A 24321-nucleotide genomic window follows, 5' to 3' on the forward strand; every position below is an offset into this window, starting at 1 on the left:
TTTGCGGAGCAGGTAACAGAGGAGAACTTTATACCTGCAGGTGGAGACTCCTCTCCAGGTGACACGTTCTCTCATGTGGCGGTAGAATTGACAATGGTGAAAACGGAAAGTGCTGGAGCTACTCAGGGGGTCAGGGCATCTCTGGGGAGAAGGGAAATGTTCCCTCTCCCCTTCCTGGAGAGGGGCCAGAGGAGGTTCACGAGAAAGATCCCGGGAATGAAAGACTTAACATATGAGGAGCGTTTGATGTCTCTGGGCCTGTACTCGATGGATTTCAGAAGGATGAGGGGGGATCTCATTGAAACCTACCAAAAAGATGTTATCTTTATACAAGGATGTTTCCATCAGTAGGAGAGTCTGGGATCCCAGGGCACAGTCTCAGAATAAAAGGACGTCCCTTTAGATTTGAGATGAGGAGGAATTTCTTCAGCCAGAGGGTGGTGAATCTGTGGAACTTTTTGCCACAGAGGGCAGTGGAGGCCACGTCGTTGGGCGTGGTTAAGGCAGAGATTGATGGGTTCTTGATTGGTAAGGGGGTGAAGGGTTACAGGGGAGAAGGCAGGAGAATGGGGTTGAAAAAAATCAGCCATGATCAAATGGCAGAGCAGACTCGATGGGCCGAATGGTGTAATTCTGCCCTACATCTTATGGTCTTATGTTTCAGGTCGAAGGCCCGTCATCACATCTCAACCTGAAACATTGATTCTGTTTCTCTTCCCACAGATGCTGCCTGACCTGTTGAGTGTTTCCAACTTTGACTTTTTTTTATTACCTCAGGTTTTCAGCATCTGCGGTTTTTGTTTGATTTTCCAGGATTGTCAGACTATTATTTAAATGGGGAGAAAATTCAAAATTCAGAGATGCAAAGGGACTTGGGAGTCCTCGTGCAGGATGCCCTGAAATTTAATCTCCAGGTTGAACTGGCGGTGAAGAAGGCGAATGCAATGTTGGCATTCCTTTCTACAGGAATAGAATAGAAGAGCAGGGATATGATGTTGAGGCTCTATAAGCCATTGGTAAGACCTCACTTGGAGTACTGTGTGCAGTTTTGGGCTCCTTATTTAAGAAAGGATGTGCTGATTTTGGAGAGGGTTCAGAGAAGATTCACTAGAATGATTCCAGAAATGAGAGGGTTAACATATGAAGAACATTTGACAGCTCTTGGGCTGTACTCCTTGGAGTTCGGAAGAATGAGGGGCGACCTCATAGAAACATTTTGAATGTTAAAAGGCCTGGACAGAGTAGATGTGGCAAAGTTGTTTCCCATGGTAGGGGAGTCTAGTACAAGAGGGCACGACTTCAGGATTGAAGGGCGCCCATTCAGATCAGAGATGCAGAGAAATTTCTTTAGCCAGAGAGTGGTGAATCTGTGGAATTTGTTGCCACGGGCAGCTGTGGAGGCAAAGTCATTGGGTGTATTTAAGGCAGAGATTGATAGGTATCTGAGTAGCCGGGGCATCAAAGGTTATGGTGAGAAGGTGGGGGAGTGGGGCTAAATGGGAGAATGGATCAGCTCATGATAGAACGATGGAGCAGACTCAATGGGCCGAATGGCCGACTTCTGCTCCTTTGTCTTATGGTCTTATGGTTATTTGTTCGCAGGTTATAGATGTCTCTGAGAAGGCAGGTGTTTATTGTCCAGCCTCAGTTGTTCCTCTGGGGTAGGTTTGGGGTCAAGTTGGGCTAAGGCAGCAGATTCTCCTTGGAAGCTGCCTAACATGCTGAATGTTTCCAGCATTTTGTCTTCCTGTAAGTGTCAGAGAACACCAGATCTGAATGCTATTTATTTAAAGTTAACATTACTAAAATGTTTTAAGTAATATTGACACAAGTGTAGAACTCTGTATGGAAAGACTTGAAGCAATTCTGTAAGTTATCGAAAATCTATTTAAGTGGGTTGGTTTACTTGTATTCCCTGTTTCTTGCACTGATGTCCCGTAGTTAAGTATGATACGGATATTATTTGGCCTCAGCTCCCCTGCTCCCAAGCATCAGGGAGCCCGTACCACGGTGCTTAACTTACTTAGCAGCCTGAAGGAGAGGTGACTTCAACATATACTGTGGCAGATGCCGGTATTTAAATTCAAGTAATTAAGTAAATCTGGAATACAAAGCTATTCTCAGCCATGGTGTATATGAAACTACAGATGGTAGTATAAAGGCAACATCCTTTAGGAAAGAAAATCTACCGTTTTTTGTTTTAATTCGTTTTTGAGGTGTGGATGTCATTTATTGCCTGTCTCTTATTGTCCTTAAGAAGTGGGTGTTGAACTACCTTCTTAGACCAATACACTCCTTGTGGGGCTGGCACTCCCACTGTATAGGGAGGGAGTGCCAGGATTTAGACCCAACAGCAGAGATATGTTTCCACATCAGGATGGCGGGTGACCTAAAGGGGGACCTGTGTGGTGGTGGTGTTCCTATGTGCCTGCTTCTCAGGCCCTTGGTGCTAGCCACCTGGATAAACCTTTTATTGTGGCCCAACAAGCCCCTCAGTTGAGGGGCAAAAGGGAATGGCCAACAAAGGATTGTCTACTCAGTGGTGTACACATCCACTGAATGAATATGTTCTCTTGACTGGAATTCAGTCATTTTTGTTTCTGTGGAACTCTTGAGCAGGCAGACTCTTGAGTGCTAGTTAGGGTGCTCTGTGTGTTAATAAATAGGTGCCTACTGCTGAAAGCATGGAGAATGTCCATTTAGGCAAAGTGCTGAAGGGTCCACAGTGCTGGTGGGAACCCAACAAGTATCAGTTACTTTTTATAAAAGTTGGCTAGGAATCTGAGAGTGGAAAATAATCCAACTTCCAGTTTGAAGTTAAAGGGTCATGGCACGGAAACAGGCCCTTCAGCCCAACTGGTCGATGCCCACTTTGGTCCCTATCCCTCTAAACCTTTCCTATCCATGTACCTGTCCAAGTGCCTTTTAAATGTTGTTAATGTACCTGCCTCAATCATGTCCTCTGGCAGCTCGTTCCATATACGGACCACCCTCTGGGTGAAAAAAGTGCCCCTCAGGTTCCTATTAAATCTCCCCGTTCTCACTTTAAACCTATGCCCTCTTGTTCATGATTTTCCAACTCCGGGAAAAAGTCTGTGTGCATTCACTCTATCTCTGCCCCTCATGATTTTATACACCTCTATAAGATTAGGGTTAGGGTTACACTCTACTGAATAAAATCCTTGCCTGCTCAACCTCTCTCCATAACTCAGTCCCTCGAGCCCTGGCAACATCCCTGTAAATCTTTTCTCCCCTCTTTCCAGCTTAATGGCATTTTTCCTGTAGCAAGGAAGGATGCGAGTACAGAATAGTCAGGCTGGAGTTAGTGCAGGGTGGTGAGGAATGTGTTAAGCACTCATTCTCCAACATAAGATGAATTGGCAGTCTATTATTGCTTCATTGGAAATCGAAGGTCAAGATAATTGGTAGACATCCAGAAACCAAAATGGTGCAGATGCTGGAAATTGAAAATAAAAACAGAGGTTGTTGGAAGTGCATAGCAAGTCAGTCAGCATCTGTGGGGAGAAAAACAGAGATACAGGGCTCATCTGGCCCAGGACGTTTTGACTGGAGTCATGCCTGCTGTCTCTCCATAACCAGTGGGCACCGAGTTAGCCCCATTTCCCAAAACGTTCAAAGATTTGACAGCCATCAAAGATTCCCCTGCCTCTCCCACCCAGGTGTGCCTGAAGTAAACGTTCCAAGTGATTTATAAAAGGAGATTAATTAGGATGTTGCCAGGACTGGAACATTTTAGCTTTGGGGAAAGATTGACTTTGTTTTTATTATGGATCAGGGGAGATTGGGTGGACTTAGAGATGTGTAAGATTATGAGAAGCTGAGATAGGAAGGACACATGGTAGACGGTTCAAAAGCTTTGGTTTCCTCCCACATCCCAGTGTCCTCCTTTATGTCATGCAGAAATACAGGGGACATGAGTGGATTTAAAGGAATGCAATGGGTGACAAGCATGGCTGTGAGTTAGAACTTGTGTGTTCAAGTTCGGCTGCAGAGATCTGAGGCTGAAGTTCAAACGTGGCACTGAAGGAGCCCCTGTCATTTTGAATGAGACTTTAAACCTGGCTCTCTCAGGTAAATGTCAGAGATCGTGTAGTGCAATGCTGAAGAACCACAAGGACATTCTCCCAAGTGTCCTGGCTGATATTTATCCCTCCCACAGCAATATCAATCATTCAGACAGTTACCACAATGCTCTCTGTAGAATCTTAAAACAAATTAACAGCTCCGTTTCCTTCCTAATAAGTTGGTAAACATGGAATGAGCTGCCAGAAGAAATGGTTGAGCCAGGTACAAGAGTATCGTTTAAGAAGCACTTAGACAGGTACATGGAGGGTCAGGGCTTAGAGGGATATGGACTGAATGCAGGAAATTAGGACTAGCTGGATAGGCACTGTGGTCAGCATGGACTGGTTGGGCCGAAGGGCCTCTATCCGTGCTGTATTGTTCTATGACTCTAGTTGGTGCCCTAGTTTATGCTAGGTTCACCTGCTACCCATCATTTAGAGGAAAACATTTTTTGTAATATTATCATTATAAAGGATGTCAGGTACAGTTGTTTAGGCTGCATTACATCTAACAGGCAATGCTGATGTTACGTTTCTTACTTCAAACCAGGCCACTGGCACATTGTCTAGACTGATGTATGCAGAGCTTGCATTTCTGGCAGTGTAACTAAGACTGGCTAAATTGTTCTTCATCCATTAGATGTCTGTGCCACATATGGTGCAGTAACTATTGCTGTTGGCACTCCCGGCTGTTCAACCCTGCAAGCTCAGCCCTCCTCCTGTGGCTGAATGAGATGGGGTTGCGGGAGAGTGCCCTTTTTGTGCATAGAGTCAGAGGCAATGCCTCATAGCTTCACTGGGAACTTTGTGGATGCTCCCTAACTGTAATGTTGCAGGATATTTGTACTTGTCATTCAATCTCTTTGAAGTCATGCTGGAATAATGAAGGACATGGTTGTGATTTATGTCTCAAATATATATTCATTTTAGATAATAATTGGTTAGTACCATACTGTGATAAAATGGATATAAGAAGTACCTTCAGTACAATTATTACTGTGATTAAATGTGAAATGTAGAAAGTCCCCTGTGTACTTTTGACAAAATCCGTTCAGTTGGAGATCTGGGTGACTGCAATAGGTATTGCAGTTTGATGATATTAAGGCTGGAATTTTATGCACACTGAGGGGTATTAATTCTGTATCTGAGTATAGGTTAATGGCGTCTAAAATCAGGAGAGGCATAGATTGGGTGAATGTACACAGTCTTTTTCCCAGGGTTGGGAAAACCAAGGGCATAGGTTTAGGGTGAGAGGGGAAAGATTTAATAGGAACCTGAGGGGCAAATTTTTCACCCAGAGGGTGGTCTGTATATGGAACGAGCTGCCAGAGGAATTGGTTGAGGCAGGTATGTTAACAACACTTGGATAGGAAAGGTTTAAAAGGATATGGGCCAAATGTGGGCAAATAGGATTGGCTTAGATGGGATGAGCTCAGTCCAGATGAAGGGTCTCGACCTGAAACGTTGACTGTCCATTTCCCTCCATAGATGCTGCTTGACCTGCTGAGTTCCTCCAGCGTTTTATGTGTAGCCTTGACGGGTGTCTTGGTTGGCACGGACCAGTTCGGCCGAAGGGCTTGATTTTGTGCTCTATGACGCTTAGATACTCCAATCCAGGCTTGGGAGTAATAACGTAAAATCTTGATTTTATTATACCGACCCCATTATCGTCAGCATTGAGCCAAATTCAAAACTCTCCGCAGACAATTAAGTATTTTGTGAACCACAATAACTACTGCAATGTAGGGAGCCTGACAGTCAATTTGCGCACAGTAAGCTCCCATAACAGTAATGTAGTAAGAACCAGATAAATCTGTTTTAATGTTGCTGGCGACAATGAAATGCTCCTGCACTGTTTCTGAATAGTGCCATGGCATTTTTTGATGGTCATCTGGAAGAGCAAGTAGGGCCTTGGGTTTCACATCTTTCCTGAAAGATGGAACCTACCATTCCCAACTGCAGATTTTGTGCTTCAGGTCTTGAATCCACATTCTGTCAAACTCTGATGCAAAGCGACTGTATTAAAAACCTTTGCTTGGAGGGTCTTTGGATGGTCGTTGCTGGGGCAGTGAAGTGACAGTGCATGTTCTTTCAGTTCTATTTTGGTCTCTGTCCCCGTTTTCTCCTTTCCTGTTGGGTGTCAGGTCCCTGATGCAGTGGTGCCCAACTGACTTGCCATAGTGGGTCACACTTGTAGCTAGCTCTTAGTGCATCACTTCGGCTGAGAGTCCGCACAACTCCCTGTACGATCATTTAATTAATGTTAGACGTCACATGGACTGTAGCAGTGCATTGACGTGCAGTGCAGTGCATGCCCACAGGCTGAGAACCACTGCTCGAGTGCCATTATTCTCAGATGGATAACACAGGCCCAAAGGTGTAGAGAACCAGGGTCCTCTAGCTACTCTGGTGGGACAGGGAGCCTCCTGAAGTTTTACAGCTCAGTTCAATGCAAATCTACTTATATTTGGAGAACTGAACTGTTCGCAATTATCTGCACTCCAATGGTGAAATGGTGCCTGTATACGGACAAAGACAACTTGCCTTTGCATTGTGCCGCAGGGCATCTCAAAGTGCTTTCCAATCAAGTGAGATGCAGTCACCATTGTGATGGAGGCTGTGTGAGATCCCCCATCTGCATTTATAGGTCAAGACCCCATGGTCTGAATAAGCTGTTGATCTTCTCCTTTGGTAAACACTATTCTGACCCAGTTAGAGGAGGGGAGTTGAAAATTCTGAAGAGGTCCTCACCATTTCCCAGCTCAACAAAGGTGGACATTGGCAGTAGGGAAATCAGACCTGGGGAACACAATGGGACATCAAGGGCAAAACAGCCTGGGAACTAATTCCTCTAGGACCATCAAAAGTAAATATGCTTCTGAATAATTCCCATCGATTTCAGCTTGTGTTTTATTATTTATAATTGTTTCTTATGTTAATGAGTTGCCATGGTGATGTGAATTTTCTTTCAGGAAACATTCGTTTCAGCTTTTCAGCGTGGCTGATTCAATCACTTTTTATTTACATTTCTTATACAAATCAAGAATTGATGTTTATTAACTTGTATTTGGGCTCTTGGGATTTGTCAGTGGGCTAGGGAATAAGCAGTGACTGTCTTGTATAATTTTCTTTTCTGCTTCCTTTGGTTTTTCTCTTTTTCTTTCGCTCTTATTCCTTAACCTTTCCTTTCCCTCTTCTTTTCTCCCACTCTCTGTTTGTTCTCCACTCCAGCCCTCTTTTTACCCACTCTCTTACTTCTGAAGGCATTGTGGGAGAATTTTGACTTGGTCACATATTAAGACCATAAGACTATAAGATATAGGAGTAGAATTAGGCCATTCTGCCCATCGAGTCTGCTCCGCCATTCAATCATGGCTGATTTTTTCAACCCCATTCTCCCACCTTCTTCCCATAACCCTTAACCCTCCCCTTACCAATCAAGAACCTTTCAATCACTGCCTTCTGGCTGAAGAAATTCCTCCTCATCTCAGTTCTAAAGGGACGTCCCTTTATTCTGAGGCTGTCCACTCTATTCAGGTCTTTCAGTATCAAATATTCTAAATGGTTTTAAATATTCTAACAAAAATATTCTAATAGTACAGTACAGTAGAGTCTCACACTGAGCTGCTCTTCTGAAATTTGGTTTTCGTTGATGTCGATATATCATAATGTTGGGAGTGGAGTACAAATTGGTTTGGAATTGGTTTATTATTATTGTCACATGTCCTGAGACACAGTGAAAAGCTTTAGTTTGTGTGCCATCCAGACAGGTCATTCATGCATAAGTCCATCGACAGTCAGGTGCTGCTGGACTGAGCGGCCAGTGATGAGACAGTGGAAAATTTCTACCTCTGCCATTCTTGCTGGGGACAGTTCCAGTGGTCTAAACCACTCAACCGGCAATGGGCCTTTCTATAATATTCACGCCACTAAAATGACAGGCAATGACTAGAGAGTCTAACCACCTGCCCTTGACATTCAATGGCATTACCATTCCCAATTCCCCATCATTAACATCCAAGGGGTCATCGTTGACCAGAAACTCAAATCGACCAGCCACATGAACACATGAAGAGGTCAGAGGCTGCGTACTTATGACGAATGGCTAATCTCCTGACGCACCAGACCTCTCCACCATCAACACAGGAGTGTGATACAATACTTACCTGAATGAGTGCAGTCACAACAACACCCAAGAAGCTTGCAACCATCCAGGACAAAGCAGCTCACTTGATTGGTACACCCTCCCTCCATCACCAACACACAATGCCTGTCTACAGATGCTACTTCTGAAGCACCCCTCAAACCGATGACCTTGATCACTAAGAATTATAAGGCCAGCAAGCACACAGGACCACCACATCTTGAAAGTTGCTCTCCAAGTCGCAAACTCTCGAGCGCAAGACTAAACATGTCTTATTACAAATCTGTCGAACCTTGTTGAGACCACAGCAGCAATATCATGTACAATTATGATCCCTCAGCTAAAATAAACTCTGTTCTTACTGCAGAGAGAGTGCAGCAAGGATTCACCAGACTAGTTTCTTGAAGTGGCAGGTCTGTCACACGAGGCGTGATTGAGTAGGCTTGGTCTCTGTAATCTAGAGTTTAGAGAATGAAAGGTGACTTCATAGTAATGAACAAAATGTTTCGAGGGTTCAACCAGAAGTACAGAGTTGAGGTTCCAATCAGATCAGCCGTGATCATATTAAATGGCAGAGTTGGCTCGAGAAGTCAATAACCTGCTCCTGCTTGTGACTTGTATGTTCATCGGTTAGGATCAGCTGAGGTCAGTTGTTGAGCATTTATAATTTGAACTGTTTTTGCCTCTCTGGTTTGTACACTACTGATTGGGCTATTAACCACTGAATCAGGAGCCTGAAATGATCCGTCCCCAGCATCGGTAGTGTCTACAGGAGGTGCTGCCTCAAGATGGCCACGTCAATCGTCAAAGATCCCCACCATCCGGGCCGTGCCATCTTCTCACAGCTACCATCGGACAGGAGGTACAGAAGCGTGAAGACCCACACCACCAGGTTCACGAACAGCGACTTCCCTTCAACTATTCGCCTCTTGAACCAACCAGCACAATCCTAACCACTACCTCAGTATAGCAGCACTCTTTCACTAGAATGGACTTTGGTTTGACTTGGCTTTTTTTTGTTCTAGTTATGTTCTTTCTTGTATAATTTATGCTTAATTTGTTTTTCTTGTGAATGTTGTGTATCTGTTGCTATGTGCCTGTGATGCAGCTGCACACTTGTACTTGTGCATATGAGAAATAAACTCAACTTTGACCTTAATAACAGAAAATGCTGCAAACACTGTAACAGGTCAGGCAGCATCCGAGGAAAGAGCAATGGAGATAACTTTTCATTGTCTGAATCATTAACTCTGTTTCTCTCCAGAGACGCTGCCTAACCAGCTGTGTAAATCCAGCAGTTTCTGTTTTTATTTCAGGTTTAAAGCATCTGCACTTTTTTTTTGTTTTCAGTGTGTTGAGGGCCCAGCCACGACCTTCCTCCAGTTCACTGACCTCCTTCATGGTTTTGGATTCCCCAATGCTATTGACTTCAATGTACAGACATCTGCAGCATTTCAGTGACTTAATTTTATAAATTAATTACTTATAAAAAAAAGTTGTGTCATGAAGAGAGAGTAAGAATGGGGGGGGAACAGTGGGAGAATAGGCACAGGGCGGGAGAAGGTCAAAGTGGAGTTTATTGTCAGATGCACAAGTCCATGTGTGCACAGGTGCAATGAAAAACTTACTTGCAGCAGCATCACAGGCACAGAGCATCAGATAAGCAGCATTCACAAGAAAAACATAACTTAAACAAATTATGCTCAATTTTTACAAAAGAAATAATTAGAGCAAAAAAAAATGATCATAATGTTGCTAAACTGTAGTGGTGACTAGGGTTGTGCAGGTTGGTTCAAGAACCAAGTGGTTGAAGGGAAGTAACTGTTCCTGAACCTGGTGGTGTGGGACTTCAGGCTTCTGTACCTCCTGCCCGATGGGAGCTGCGAGAAGATGGCACGGCCCAGATGCTGGGGATCTTTGATGGTGGACGTTGCCTTCTTGAGGCAGCGCCTCCTGGAGATACTCCCGATGGTGGGGAGTGCAAAAGAAATGCAAAACAGAGAAAGCAAACGTGAGGGTCAAAGAGAGTAAAGGCAATAACGTAGGAGCTCTCCAGCTCTTACATATTACAACACAAAGGCCAATCAGCCCATCAGATTCATGCTAGCTCCCAGCTGAGCAATCCCATCAGTCCCATTTCTTATTTCCCTGCAGCCCTACAACCTATTGTCTCTCACATGCCCATCAACTCCCCTTTCATTTTTGCCACTTGACCGCTGTAGCTTTCTCCTTGGTGTGGCTAACTAACCTACCCGCACGTGTTGGGGGGGGGGGGCGCGGGGGAACCAGAGCACCCAAGGGAAACCCATGTGGTCATAGTGTGAACATGTGAACTTCTCACACACACACACACACACACACACACACACACACACACACACACACACACACACACACACACACACACAGAGTGGCCAAGGTCAGGATCGAACCCAGTAACCCAGTGTGCCAGAGCTGCGAAGCAGCAGCACTAACTGCTGCACCTTCTGCCTTGCCTGCTGCTGAAGCCCAAAATGCTAAACTCAACTTAATATAATTTGAACATGGTTTCAATACCAGACCCAGCCAGAGTGGAGATAATTGGATAATTCCCCTGTCAATCAAGCCAGGTGCCCACACTGCTGTGACTGAGTTAACTTAATGCTCATAATTTTAATGTAAATATCCGCGAGTCACTGCATTATCCTGGAGGAATTATTTCTCTTTTATTGGGAGAGTTTGCTCCAGTTTGTTTCCTCTGCTCTTCAAACAGTTTCTGTTGTCTGAGTAAATTTGTTGCGGTACAATTGACTTTGCTGCATCCGTTCCATCTCCAGCCTATTAGCTGAAGTGGCCATGGCAATAAAAACGCTATTTAGTGTTTCATTCTTCATTGGTATCAAAAATGTAAATAAAAAGCATTTGATTCAAGCGCATTAAAAACCTGAAGTAAATGTCTACAGGAAGATTCCCATCACCATGGTAACTTGTTAACATATGAAGCAATTATTAAATAAAAATGTAGTTACTTCTGAAATGTAAAAGTCATGGCAGCTAATTTGCAGGCTGCAAACTCTCAGAAATAGCAATAAGATGTGTGGCGAAGGTAATCATCTTTATGATCATTGACAAGGTTTAAGTATTGCCCAGGGCACCTTTGAGTGGTGCCCTGGGATCTTTTTGAGACCACTTCAGAGGGCGGACGAGGTTTTGAAGCTCAGCACCTTCCCACTGTGGATTATGAGAGCCTTGTCTTTGTATTGAAGTCCTTGCAACACATGGCAGAGGTGACAGAGCTCTTGACCAAGCTCCCGCTGATGAACATAATTCCCTTCAGTGCTACAAGAGGCTGAGAAATAGTTTTATTTTCCATGCTGGGAAGTGTGTTGTTAGCTGAAGCAAGATCAGGTGAGCCACTTTACGTATGAATTAAACATCCTGCCAACACAGACCGGTGTGACTCATACACGGAAGTATACCTTTAGGTCGAGGCCAGCTGTGCAGGTCACTGGGAGAAATATTCATGCCAAGGGCTTTCACAGCCTTGACATGTTTCAGTATGGTTGTTGGGTGCTAGGACTTTTATAAGATATCGATTTATAAGACATCGATTTATGAGACATAGATGTCAATTATTAAGATGGAAAAAGGTATTGCAGAGTTATGTGATTACAATAAATGCTCTTCACAATTCTGTATATGGTATTGTTTATTGTAAAGGGGAATTGAAGAATAGAACAATTGTCAGCATTGTGGTGAAGTTACTGGATTAGTGTCCTGTGATTTGTAGCCACAAGTTCAGGTCCCACCAAGGCCACTGGAAAATTTAAATTCAATTACTTCAATATAATTGAAACATTGGTCTCTCTAATGTTGACCGTGAACTACTTGGTGGTTATGAAAGATCCCTTTGTGGCCAGCATACCTGGTCCATTGTGTGTGCAAATCCAGACCCACCATAATGAGATTGACTCTCTCAAATGGTGCAGCAAGTCGAGGGCAATTAGGGATGAGTCATAAATTCTGTCCTGATCAGTGGTGCTTACAATTTCGAAACAAATAAATAAATTTAACATCTGAATGAAGTGTTGCTGAATCCTCTCTGGGTTACATCGTTAGAGACACTGCTGGAATTCTTGCTTATGTTCTCTTGTTTCTGTTTTCTCTTTGTCAGACAAACCTGTGATGAACTTCACTCCGGCCCCTCCAACACAGGATGGTAAGTGAACCATGCTCGAAATGTAAAAGCAGCAATTTTAGATGGCGGATATGAAGCAAGTATTAAATGAGTGTTTTCTTTGGGTGCTGTGTTTAGACATTGCTTGAAATATTAATCTGAACCACTAATTATGCAAAAGTGGGACTGATTCACAGGATGCAATTGTCAAAGCATTGTTTAAAGTCTTGGAATTGCTATAGTCAACACTTCGAATCTGATTTACTGGGTCTCATTAGCGTGCTGGCCCTAATTATTTTAAAGCTTATAAAAAAGGCTCCAGTTTACCACTACGTTTCTCCTGAAAATGCTGGCTGCCTCTGCAGTGCAGTGACGTACCTCACGATCTCCCTGTGTCACACTTGATTATGGGCAGGGTTGACTGACGGGGTTCTTGACTGAGCTTTGACTCAGCTTTCACACCACGGATTGCCAACAGCAGTTGGGCATATTCCTGGAAGTATCTCACCTTCAAACTTCCTGAGCCCCACATTTCACCTATCACGGCCATCCCCTTGCCAAACTGAATCCCCTTGCCAAATGGAAAGTGAACAAACTCTCCTTTATGTGATTGAAAGAGAATTTACAAAGAATAGAAAATATAGGGGCTGCTGTAGGCTCAGGACCACAGCATGGTCTCAAGAGGAGACCATTCAGCCTATTGCATCCATACTGGCTCAATGCAAGACTCACTGGTCCCACTCCCCTCTCCTCTCCCCATAAGAAAGTAGGAGCACAAGTAGACCACCAGGTCCCCGAAGACTGCTTTGCCATTCGATATGGTCATGGCTGATCTGCCCTAGGCCTCCTTTCCTCTCTTGTGCCAGTTCCCCGTAAGCCTGAATTCCCTGATCATTCCAAAAACGTATCTACCTCCTCCTTAAATACCCCCAATGATCCAGCCTCTACCACACTCCAGGGTAGAGAATTCCAGAGATTCACCATCCTCTATGAGAAGAAATTTCTACACACCTCAGTTTTAAGTGACTGCCCCAATCTTCTATCTGTGTCCTCTCGTTTGAGAATCTCCGACTTGTGGAAACATCTCGACATCTAACCCGCCGTGTCCCCTCAGGACCTACATGTGTCAGTAACATAATCCTTCTAAACTCCAAAGAATGTAGATCTAATTTCTTGAACCGCTTGTGATTACCCCTGCAATTTTTTTTCTTTTAATTAATATCCACCTCCCACCAACATTTTTATAAACAGTCAATGGAAATGTTCAAAATATTTTAAATCATAATGTTTCTCTAGAATTACTGGAAGCAGGATCCTTGGAATTAATCCAAGTCAATCTGAGAACGATGCCAAGCCCTACTGCACACAGGAGCAAGTTTTCATCATAAGCCACAGGATAACGATCCAAGCATTTTAACTTTCTCTTTGTTAGTTTTGTTTATTGAAGGGAGTCGTCCCTTGAGATCGAGTAACTCTTTGCAGCACAGAACCGTAATGAAGCCAGGTCCTCCCGTGGTCTCTATTCCAACGTTGCGTTGATTTCAGTGACCATGGGCTAGGGAAGGATCAATCAGCCAGGCTTAGAGTCACACGGAAACAGGCCCTTTGACCCAACTCGTCCATGCCGACCAAGATGGTTCCATTTGCCTGCGTTTGGCCCATATCCCTCTAAGCCTTTCCTATCCACGTACTTGTCCAAATGCCTTTTAAACATTGTAATTGTACCCGCCTCTACCACTTCCTCTGGCTGCTCGATCCATATACCCACCACCCTCTGTGTGAAAATGTTGCCCCTCAGGTCCTTTTTAAATTGTTCCCCTCTCATCTTAAACCCGTGCCCTCAATTTTTTGACTCCCCTATCCTGGGAAAAGGACTGTGATGATCCACCTTATCAATGCCCCTCATGACTTTATTTACCTCTGCCTGTTAATTACAGCAAGCCACCCTTCCGAGAATGGTTCTCCTCCCGGTTGGCCCAGAGGGTGGAGTAAACCTGGGCTCTCGAGTGTGTTGGGACCGTCAGGGTGGGGAGGTTTGAGGGAAAAGGCAGTGTAATTGGTAGTTGCTTTATTATTGTCACATGTATTGAGATGCAGTGAAAATTTTTGTTTTCAACAAGAATGCAGAATAAAGTGTTACAGCTACAGAGAAAGTGCAGTGCAGGCAGACAATAAGGTGCAAGGGTCACAAGAGGCAGATTGTGAGGTCAAGAGTTCATCTTTATCATACAAGAGGTCCATTCAGTAGTATTATAACAGCGGGATAGAAGCTGTCCTTGAGCCTGGTGGTACGTGTGTTCAGGCTTTTGTATCTTCTGCCCGATGGGGGGGGGGGGGGGGGGAGAAGAGAGAATGCCTGGGGTGGGAGGGGCTTTGATTATGTTGGCTGCTTTACCGAGGCAGCGAGAAGTGTAGACAAAGTCCATGGAGGGGAGGCTGGTTTCCGTGATCTGCTGAGCTGTGTCTACAACTCTCTGCAGTTTCTTGTTATCTTGGGCGGAGCAGTTACCATACTAAGCTGTGATGCATCTGGATAGGATGCTTTCTGTGGTGCATCTGTAAAAATTGGTGAGGGTCAACAGGGCATGCTGAATTTCCTTCGCCTTCTGTGGAAGTAGAGGTGCTGGTGTGCTTTCTTGGCCAAAGTATTTACGTGGTTGCACCAGGACAAGCTTTTGGTGATGAAATGTCCAGGAAGCGAGCAGAGGTGGGAACCCCAAATGACTGGCAATGTGACTCAGTGGCCTTCTGGAATCGGGTTACAGTTAGGTCATGGGGTAATGTCACAGAACATAAGAAAGTATCAGCAATATACCACACAGCTTCTCAAGCCTGCTCTGCCATTCAGTAAGATCACAACCAGTTTAATTATTGGCCTCAACTCCATCTTCCTCCCTTTTTGCCATAACCCCTGATTCCACAATATTCCAAAATCCATCACAGCCTCTAATATTCTTAATGACCACATTTCCTGCGATGGAGAAATTTCAAAGATTCACCACCCCTTCTCATCTCACTCTTAGGCAGCTGACTCTCTTATTTTGAAACTACCTTTTACTTGTAGTGTCACCTCAACAGAAGTCTTAAACATAAGGCATACGCCAACTGGGATCTGAGTCAAGGTAGCTGATCTCAGCTCATCAGAATAACTAACAGATGCTGCTGTGAAAAAGAATGCTTAAGCACGTTGAAGATCAAAAAAAACTGCAGGTGCCAGAAATCTGAAATAAAACAGAAAATGCTGGAAAAACTCAACAGGTCAGGCTGCATCTGTGGAGAGAGAAGCAGAGTGGCGCTGTAATGTCGGCACAGTTCCTTTTTCTACAGATGCTGCCTGACCTGCTGTGTTTCTCCAGAATTTGTTATTTAACCCCACTGACTAGCCCCTGGAGCAGGCGATGTCAGGGGGCCAATGTATTTAAGACTGTGTGCAAATATTATGGCTTAACTCTTCTCCAATCAAGAGAATTGTTGTAAAAATAATTTGTGTAATTTGCAAAGAAAAAAGCTTACTGCATCAGTTTCTATAAGTAGGTATTTTACATAATCAGTGGGAATTGTTGCAAAGCCCAGGTTTGTAAATTTGATTGCAGAAGGTTGTTGCTTCCTTATTTATTTTGACACAGAAGGAGACCATTAGACCCATTGGGCCTTTGGTGGCTTCCAGCAGGGCAATCCCATTCCCTCTCTTATATCCTATTCTCTCTCATATGTCTATCAACTCCACCCCCACCCCTCCCCGCCCCACCAATTTTCCAACTGTCTAATCTATTACCTGCACATCTCTGGGCTGTGGGGGGGGGAACCAGAGTACCCAGGGGAAACCCAAGTGGTCACGGGGAGGACGTGCAAACTCCAGACAGAACTCCCACTGAGTTCCTCCAGCATTTTTTGTGCTGCTTTTGATCTCTCAATCGACCTCGTCATGGCCTTTGCACTGCACTGTCTCTGTAACTGTGACACTATATTCTGCATTCTGTTTTGTGTTTTCTTTTGTACTATCTCGATGTACTTTGGATGGAATGATCTGTATGGATGGCATGCAAAACAAAGTTTTTCACTGTACCTCTGTACATGTGACAATAATAAACCAATGACTAATTTTTTAACCACAAAAGCTCTCTGGTCTGGAGGACACTGATGAGGGAGGAGTGGTGACAGATTGAATGGTGGTGTTCAGAAAGGAGCTGAATAGGCATTCAAAAGGAAAGATTCCACAGGGCTGTGGGGAGAGGAAAGTGGAGTGGTACTGCCTGAATTACTCAATGTATGGCTTCAAAGGCTGATTGGCCTCTGTTTACAAGGAGCACTGGAAGGGCTACACCAGTTCCATGCTTTCCAAGTTCCAATTAAACCTTTAGACAAATTGTATCAGAGTGGGGATTTTGGCCACTGAACTCAATGAACTGCCCAGCAGGAGAAGTTGGCCAAACAGAACTGGTGCCAAACTTCCAAGCCTCAGGAACAGGAAAAAGTGGGAAATGATGAGCTGATGAGGCACCGAAATCTCTGGCAGAATCTGTGTAAGTGCTGTTAAATGATGTGTCCGCCCGTGATATATGGACAATAATTACATCTGTGATTAATTTAGCTACATGTGTTCTAACAATTGGCCCCGTTGTGCTCTTAAAAAGTTGCAGCTGTATTTTGGGTCATTTATTTACTTCCTGACATCCCCCTAAAACTGGAAGAGAGGAAGGGCAAGTGCATTCAACGCATTGCGATGTCCTGTTGCTTTATTACTCCTACTCATTTGTTGCCTGTGTCCAAGAGTGTTATACGAAAGAGAGGGGTCAGAGCCACAGCACTCCAGCAATCACACACTCGTCCTTCCCACTGAAAGTATATCAACAACAACTTGCATTTATTTGGTGTTTTTAGCACAGTGAAATCACTTAGACCATAAGGTATAGGAGCAGAATCAGGCCATTCGGACCATCGAGTCTGCTCTGCCATTCGATCATGGCTGATTTATTTTTCCCTATCAACTCCATTCTCCTGCCCCGTAACCTTTGATGCCCTTGCTAATCAAGAACCTATCAACCTCCGCTTTAAATACACCCAATGGCTTGGCCTCCACAGCTGTCTGTGGCAATGAATTCCACAGGTTCACCACCCTGTGGCTAAAGAAATTTCTCCTCATCTCTGTTCTAAAGGGACGTCCTTCTATTCTGAGGCTGTGACTTTGGATCCTAGACTTTCCCACTACTAGAAACATCCTCTCCACGTCCACACTATCCAGGTATTTGAATATTCAGGAGGTTTCAATGAAATCCCCCCTCAACCTTCTGAACTCCAGAGAGTACAGACCCAGAGCAATCAAACATGTCTCATCCATTAACCCTTTCATTCCTGGGATCATTCTTGTAAACCTCCTCTGGACCCTCTCCAATGCCAGCACATGCTTGCTTAGATATGGGGCCCAAAACTGCTCACAATACTCCAAATGTGGTCTGACCAATGCCTTATAAAGCATAAGCATTACATCCTTGCTTTATATTCTAGTCCTCTTGAAATGAATGCTAACATTGCATTTACCTTCCTTACTACTGACTCAACCCGCAAGTTAACCTTTAGGGAATCCTGCACTGGGACTCCCAAGTCCCTTTGCACCTTCGATTTCTGAATTCGCTCCCCATTTAGAAAATAGTCTACGTCTTTATTTCTTCTGCCAACGTGCATGACCGTACACTTCCCTACGCTGTGTTCCATCTGCCACTTCTTTGCCCACTCTCCAAACCTGTCCAAGTCCTTCTTCAGACTCCCTGCTTCCTCAACACTCCTTGCCCCTCCACCCATCTTTGTATCATCCGCAAACTTGGCCACAACACTATCAATTCCGTCATCCAGATCACTGACGTGTAACGTGAAAAGTAGCAGACCCAACACTGACCCCTGGGGAACACCACTAGTCACCAGCAGCCAACCAGAAAAGGCCCCCTTTATTCCCATGCTTTGCCTTGTGCCAGTCAGCTGATCTTCTATCTATGCGAGTACCTGTCCTGTAATACCATGGGCTCCGATCTTGTTTAGCAGCCTCATGTATAACACCTTGTCAAAAGCCTTCTGAAAATCCAAGTAAACAACATCCACTGACTCTCCTTTGTCTATCCTGCCTGTTACTTCCTCAAAGAATTCCAACAGATTTGTCAGGCAAGATCTCCCCTTAAGGAAACCACGCTGACTTTGCTCCATTTTAGCATGTGCTTCCAAGTACCCCGAAACCTCATGCTCACTTCCCAAGGTGTTACACGGGAAAGGGATCAACAAGAAATTCTCATCTGTGCCCTCAAGTTTATCAAAAAATTGGCTGAAGGGATAAATTGTAACTTAGGAAGGAAGAAGTATGTACTATAGCATCTGCCACGTCCCTGCCAAGACATCTCAATATGATGATAACCACATAATCTGCTTCAGTGCAGTTTGTTAAAGATTGCTCGTTGGCCCTGATAACTCCCCTGTTCTTTTCCGAAGTAGTGTGTAGATCTTTAACATCTGCCTGAGAGAGCAGGTGTGGTCTTAGTTTAATGGGCCAGAGCTGGTATTTGCAGGAACAAACTGAGCATTTCTATAGAGAACCACTGACCACCAGCACTTCCATTGAAAGCTGCCAGTAATTCCATGCAGAACCATTGTTACTCAGACAGACTGCTGCTGGAATTCCCACAGACCATGTCTGATAGTATGGGAATAATTTCCACGGATTCTTGACAGGCAAGTGGGTGGAAGGTTATCGTGGGTAGGTGGGAACATAGATCAGAGATTACAGTCAGATCAGCCACAGCAGACTCAAGGGGCCGAGTGGCTTCTTCCTGCTCCTCGTTCAAATGTTTTTTGACTCTACCAAGCATTTTAGGGAAGGAATTCCAGACCATCAGTGGTGTAACAGGTTGATTTACATGTGTGACACAAGAGACTGTCGATGCCGGAATCTGGAGCAACAAACAAGAGGCTGGAGGAACTCAGCAGGTCAGGCAGCATCTGTGGAGGGAAAAGAATCCAGATGAAGGGTCTCGACTGAAACATCAACTGTCCACTTCCCTCTATTGATGCTGCCTGACCTGCTGAGTTCCTGCAGCTTCCTGCTTGTTGCTTCAGTTTTAATGTGTCCTTAATTTATGTGTTTAAAAGATATTGAGGTAGAGACTTATTCTTGGTCAACTGCATTCAACAAACAATACACTACCGTATGAATTCTCCTTACAAAATTTACCTACAAGTATATTACACAGTCACTGCTGTATCTGCATTTAATACATGTGATCGACACATTTCCTCCCGTTATATTTTTGACAGTCTTATATACACCCAACTTTGAGAGGAATATATGCACGTCAACTATTAAGGAATTTGTCTAATTCCAAGGAGCATCAGGTTGAAGTTCTGTTTTGTGAGCTGCTGTTTTTGTGGTTATCCTGGGTGTGTGTGTGTGCTTGAGGTCAGTGGCACGGTGGTGCTCCTCAGAGCAGCTAATGTAAAAGCAAATATGAGGGAATCGTATCCAACCTCTTTTTTTTTGCTCAGAGTTCCATCTCCTACTTTGAACAGTCTCGAGTGCTGCATTGTGACTTTAAACACCGCACAATTGTTACGCTGTTCCACTGACATGTTATTAGGTAGATTAAAATGTTGTTTTACCCCTCTGAGCAGTTATTACCAATACTGGCTCGAGACCAGTTCAGCTTCCCATCTCCCGGTTTTGCTGTTTTCTGTAATTTCAGCAATTTGACAGAAATATGGTCTTTTTTCCTTCACTCTGCACCCTGTGATTATTAAGAGATTTAAATAAATTAGCCTGCCATTATAAATATAACACAGCTGCAGCATAACTTGATCATTGTTTCTGCCTTGTAACTGTACAACACCAAATTTAATAATTAATACTGCTTTAGTTAATTGGATGCAAGGAAGCTTTGCAGGGAGATTTTTTTAAAATCAGTTGCCTGTACAGAGCTTGTATTTTGTTCTTTTGAAAATTGAGGCTCATCCAATTTAAAGTAATATAAATGCAGGACTAAACAGGATTACAATGAATAGAAGCTGTTGGAGCTGCAGGTACATCAAACATTTATATTATGCTTTTCTACATGAAGGAAATGTCGGCAAGTGGACTGGCGATACGAAAGGAATTTCTTTAAAGGCGTGAATTATTTATGTTGGGGGAAGATTTCCCAAATTCACTGAAGGCTTCCTTATTCCCTTCATGAGCTAGTTTCCTGAAAACCCCAAAATTCCGCTAAGATTTCTCTTTAAATTTACTCAAAATCCTCCGTGTTTTGTTTAGCTTCTTGCATTTTCTCTGCAAGTTCCCTGATTTACATTTACACCAGTTATGTAGACAAAAGCACATAACAAACAGCTGTGGGACATTCAGCCCCTTGAGCTTGCTCTGTCATTGAATTCGACAATGGCTCAGTGCCTTCACTAACCCCTTAGTCTCTTCACTCCCCCACTATCCAGAAATCTGAACAGCTGTAGTTCCACCTGGTGCATTTTTGTTTGGGGCAGTGGGTGTTTTCCTCTTTGGATCCCAAATAAGTCATTTGTCTCTTCGTTAATGGGATACGGACCTCGCTAACGAGGCAGAATTTCAAAACACTCCCCAGTTGCCCTTGAGAAGCAATTGGTGAGCTGCTGAATCACAATATCCTATGGGGTTTTCTTTTTTATGGAAGTTGACAAACAGTTCACGGAGTCATACGGCACAGAAACAGGCCCTTCGGCCCACTGATTCTGTGCTCACCATCAAACCCCCATGTACGCTAATCCCATTTTATTCTCCTCACATTCCTATCAACTTTTAGGTTCTACCACTCAGCTGTGACATACTTGGTGGCATTTACAGTGGCCTGTTAACCGACCAGCCCACAAGTCTTTGGGATGTGGGAGGGAACTGGAGCACCTGGGGGAAACCTACACAGTCACGGGAGAACACACACACAGCACCCAAGATCGGGATTTAACTTGGTTTAACCATGGTGATAAGGAGAACGTGCAAACTCCACACAGACAGCACTGGAGGTCAGGATCGAACCTGGGTCTCTGGAGCTATGAGACAGCAGCTCTACTCACCGTTCCACTGTACCATCTGCAGTTTTGAATTCCTCTTTTTCAAATGCCACAAACTCAGTGAATGCCAAATGCCCCAGTGGGTGAGTGAGTGTTCAGGCAATCCTACAGCAGTCCTGCATCCAAGGAGCACTGGCTAACTGGATCCAGAATTGGCTGGATGGTAGGAAACAGAGGGTGATGGTGGAAAGATGTTTCTCAGACTGGAGGCCTGTGACATGGTGTTCCCCAGGGGTCGGTGCTGGGCCCATTGTTATTTGGATGAGAATATACGAGGAATAGTTACTAAGTTTGCAGATGACGCTAAAATAGGTGGTTTCACAGATGGTGAAAAGGAGTATCAAGCATTGCAGCGGGATCTTGATCAGCTGGGTAGGTGGGCCGAGGAGTGGCAAATGGAGTTTAATTCAGATAAGTGCAAAGTATTAGATTTTGGAAGGACAAATCAAGGTGGGGCTTTTACATTGAACAGAAGGGCCCTGGGTACTGTTGTGGAACAGAGAGATCTTGGAGTACAGGTGCATAGTTCTCTTAAAGTGGAGACACAGGTAGACAGGGCAGTGAAGAAAGCCTTTGGCATGCCGGCCTTCATCAGTCAGGGCAGTGAATATAGAAGTTGGGAGGTTATGTTGCGATTGTACAAGATGTCGGTGAGGCCACGCTTGGAGTATTGTGTTCGGTTTTGTTCACCCTGTTATAGGAAAGATGTGATTAAACTGGAAAGAGTGCAGAAAAGGTTTACCAGGATGTTGCCAGGACTGGAGGGACTGAGTTATAGGGAGAGGTTAGACAGGCTGGGCCTTTACTCCTTGGAGCGTAGGAGACTGAGGGGTGATCTCACAGAGGTGTATAAAATCACAAGGGGCATAGATAGGGTGAGCGGTCTTTTATCCAGGGTTGGGGAATCGAAAACTAGAGGACATAGTTTTAACGTTAGAGGTGAAAGGTATAATAAGAACCTGAGGGGCAACTTTTTACACAGTGGATGGTCGACTGTTTTGTGCTGTATGGTTCTATGTTGTGCTGTATGGTTCTATATGGAAACAGCCGCCAGAGGAAGTGGGTGAGGCAGGTACATTAGATACATTTAAGAAGTATGGGGACAGGTACATGGATGACAAGAGTTTAGAGGGATATGGGCCAAGTGCTGGGAAATGGGATTAGCTTGAATATACATCGTGGTCGGCAAGGACACGTGTGGGCCAAAGCGCCTTTTTCCGTGATGTACAACTCTATGATTCAATCAGAAACAAAGTACTCCTGACCCTGAAATAAAAACAGAGAATGCTTGAAACACTCAGCAGGTCAGGCAGCATCTGTGGAGGGAGAAAGGGAGTTAACGCTTCCGGTTGATGACCTGACCCGCAGGATGGCTCCAGCATTTTCCCACTTGTTACCTGAATCCGCAGCAAATTCAAGCTATGTGGCGGTTAAGACTAACCAGGTGGAGAGCCAGTGGGAAAGGGAGATACAGCATCCAGCCCCATTCACTTCCTCTGTCCGTCCTGGGATGTGCCTGCCTTCTATGGCCAGCTTCTTGTACCTTCTCATTAGACTAGGAAGAACAGGCAAGTAGTCTGAGAGTCCTCTCATCATTGCAACCATATAGGGGCTTGGTGAGTGCACCTGGAGTATTGTGTACAATTTTGGTCTCCTTATCTGAAAACAGAGATACTTGCAAAAGAAGGAGTGCAGCAAAGATTTATCAGATGGTGCCTGGGGTGGTGGACCTGTCTGAGGAGATTTTGAAGAGAGTAGAACTCTGTTTTATAGTTTAGAAGAAAGAGAGGTGACATCATTGAGGCATGTAAAATACTTGCAGATGAGATGGAGGAAAGATGTTTCCCTTGGTTGAGGAGTCGTGAAATTGGGGTCAAAGTCTCAAAGTAAGGGGTGGCCAACGAGGATTGAAATGAGGAAAGAGTGAGTCTTTGGAATTTTCGATTTAAGAGTCACTGATTGCATTCAGAGCAAAGTCTATGGTTTTCTGGATATCAGAGGAATCAAGGGAGATGGAGATAGGGCAGCTACATGGCACTGAGGTGGATCAGCTGTGACCTTGGTGGAACAAGCACAAGGGGATGAATCGCCTGTTTCTATTTAGTATATTCCTACGTACTATTGAAGAACAAGAACCAGTTAAGAAGTAATATTGGATCCTGGATCCCAACAGGCCTTCAGTGGGCTTGCAGGCTGCACATCTTATGGTAACTTTACCGTGGAAGGAGAGGCTGCTGTACCCGCTGTGATTGTGCTTTGAGTACCTCGCTCCACAGAGTTTCAAGTCATGTATCTCATTGCTATATGTGGGATCTTGCTGTGTACAACTTGGCTGCAGGGTTTCGGCACTGCAGCAATGACTACACTTCAAAGATATCTCTTTGGCTGTGTGATAGATTGGGGCATCAGAGATTATGATGGCACTATATAAATGCAAATTTGATCCTCTCTGTATTTCAGGTTTTAATAATAGATTGTAAATAGGTTACTCTACGTAATCTCTGTGAGAAAATAAATAGTTGAGAGAAATGATTATATCCCTGGACTGAGTGGTTTGTTTTGTTTCCGCACAGAACGTTCCCAATAACAAGCATAAAACATATTCAGGAAAAGCTTTATTGCTACAGTCCAAACTTTTAAATCTCTAAACTAAATGCAATGAATGACTTAAACTAAAGAAAGGGCAGTGCCTGTACCAATCTCACCGCCCCATGTCTTTCAGCTTATTTAATTGTTTTTGTCTAGATATAGAACATAGAACAGTACAGCACAGGAACAGACCCTTCGGCCCACAATGTCTGTGCTGAACACGATGCGGAAATAAACTAAGTCTCTTCTGCCTGCACATGGTCCACATCCCTCCACTC

General features: G+C 44.2%; 1 protein-coding gene across 10 annotated transcripts in view; it reads left to right on the forward strand.

Annotated features, from left to right (window-relative positions):
- agrn (agrin) overlaps nt 1–24321 on the forward strand; it is a 501404-nt gene that overhangs the window by 267914 nt on the left and 209169 nt on the right. For all 10 annotated transcript variants that reach the window (XM_052039159.1, XM_052039162.1, XM_052039160.1 and 7 more), the window contains one exon: nt 12383–12427. In XM_052039159.1, the coding sequence (XP_051895119.1) occupies nt 12383–12427 (45 nt within the window). The remainder of the gene's footprint in view (nt 1–12382; nt 12428–24321) is intronic.

This window comes from Pristis pectinata, chromosome 26 (assembly GCF_009764475.1).
Source record: "Pristis pectinata isolate sPriPec2 chromosome 26, sPriPec2.1.pri, whole genome shotgun sequence".
In the NCBI taxonomy this organism is placed as follows: Eukaryota; Metazoa; Chordata; class Chondrichthyes; order Rhinopristiformes; family Pristidae; genus Pristis; species Pristis pectinata.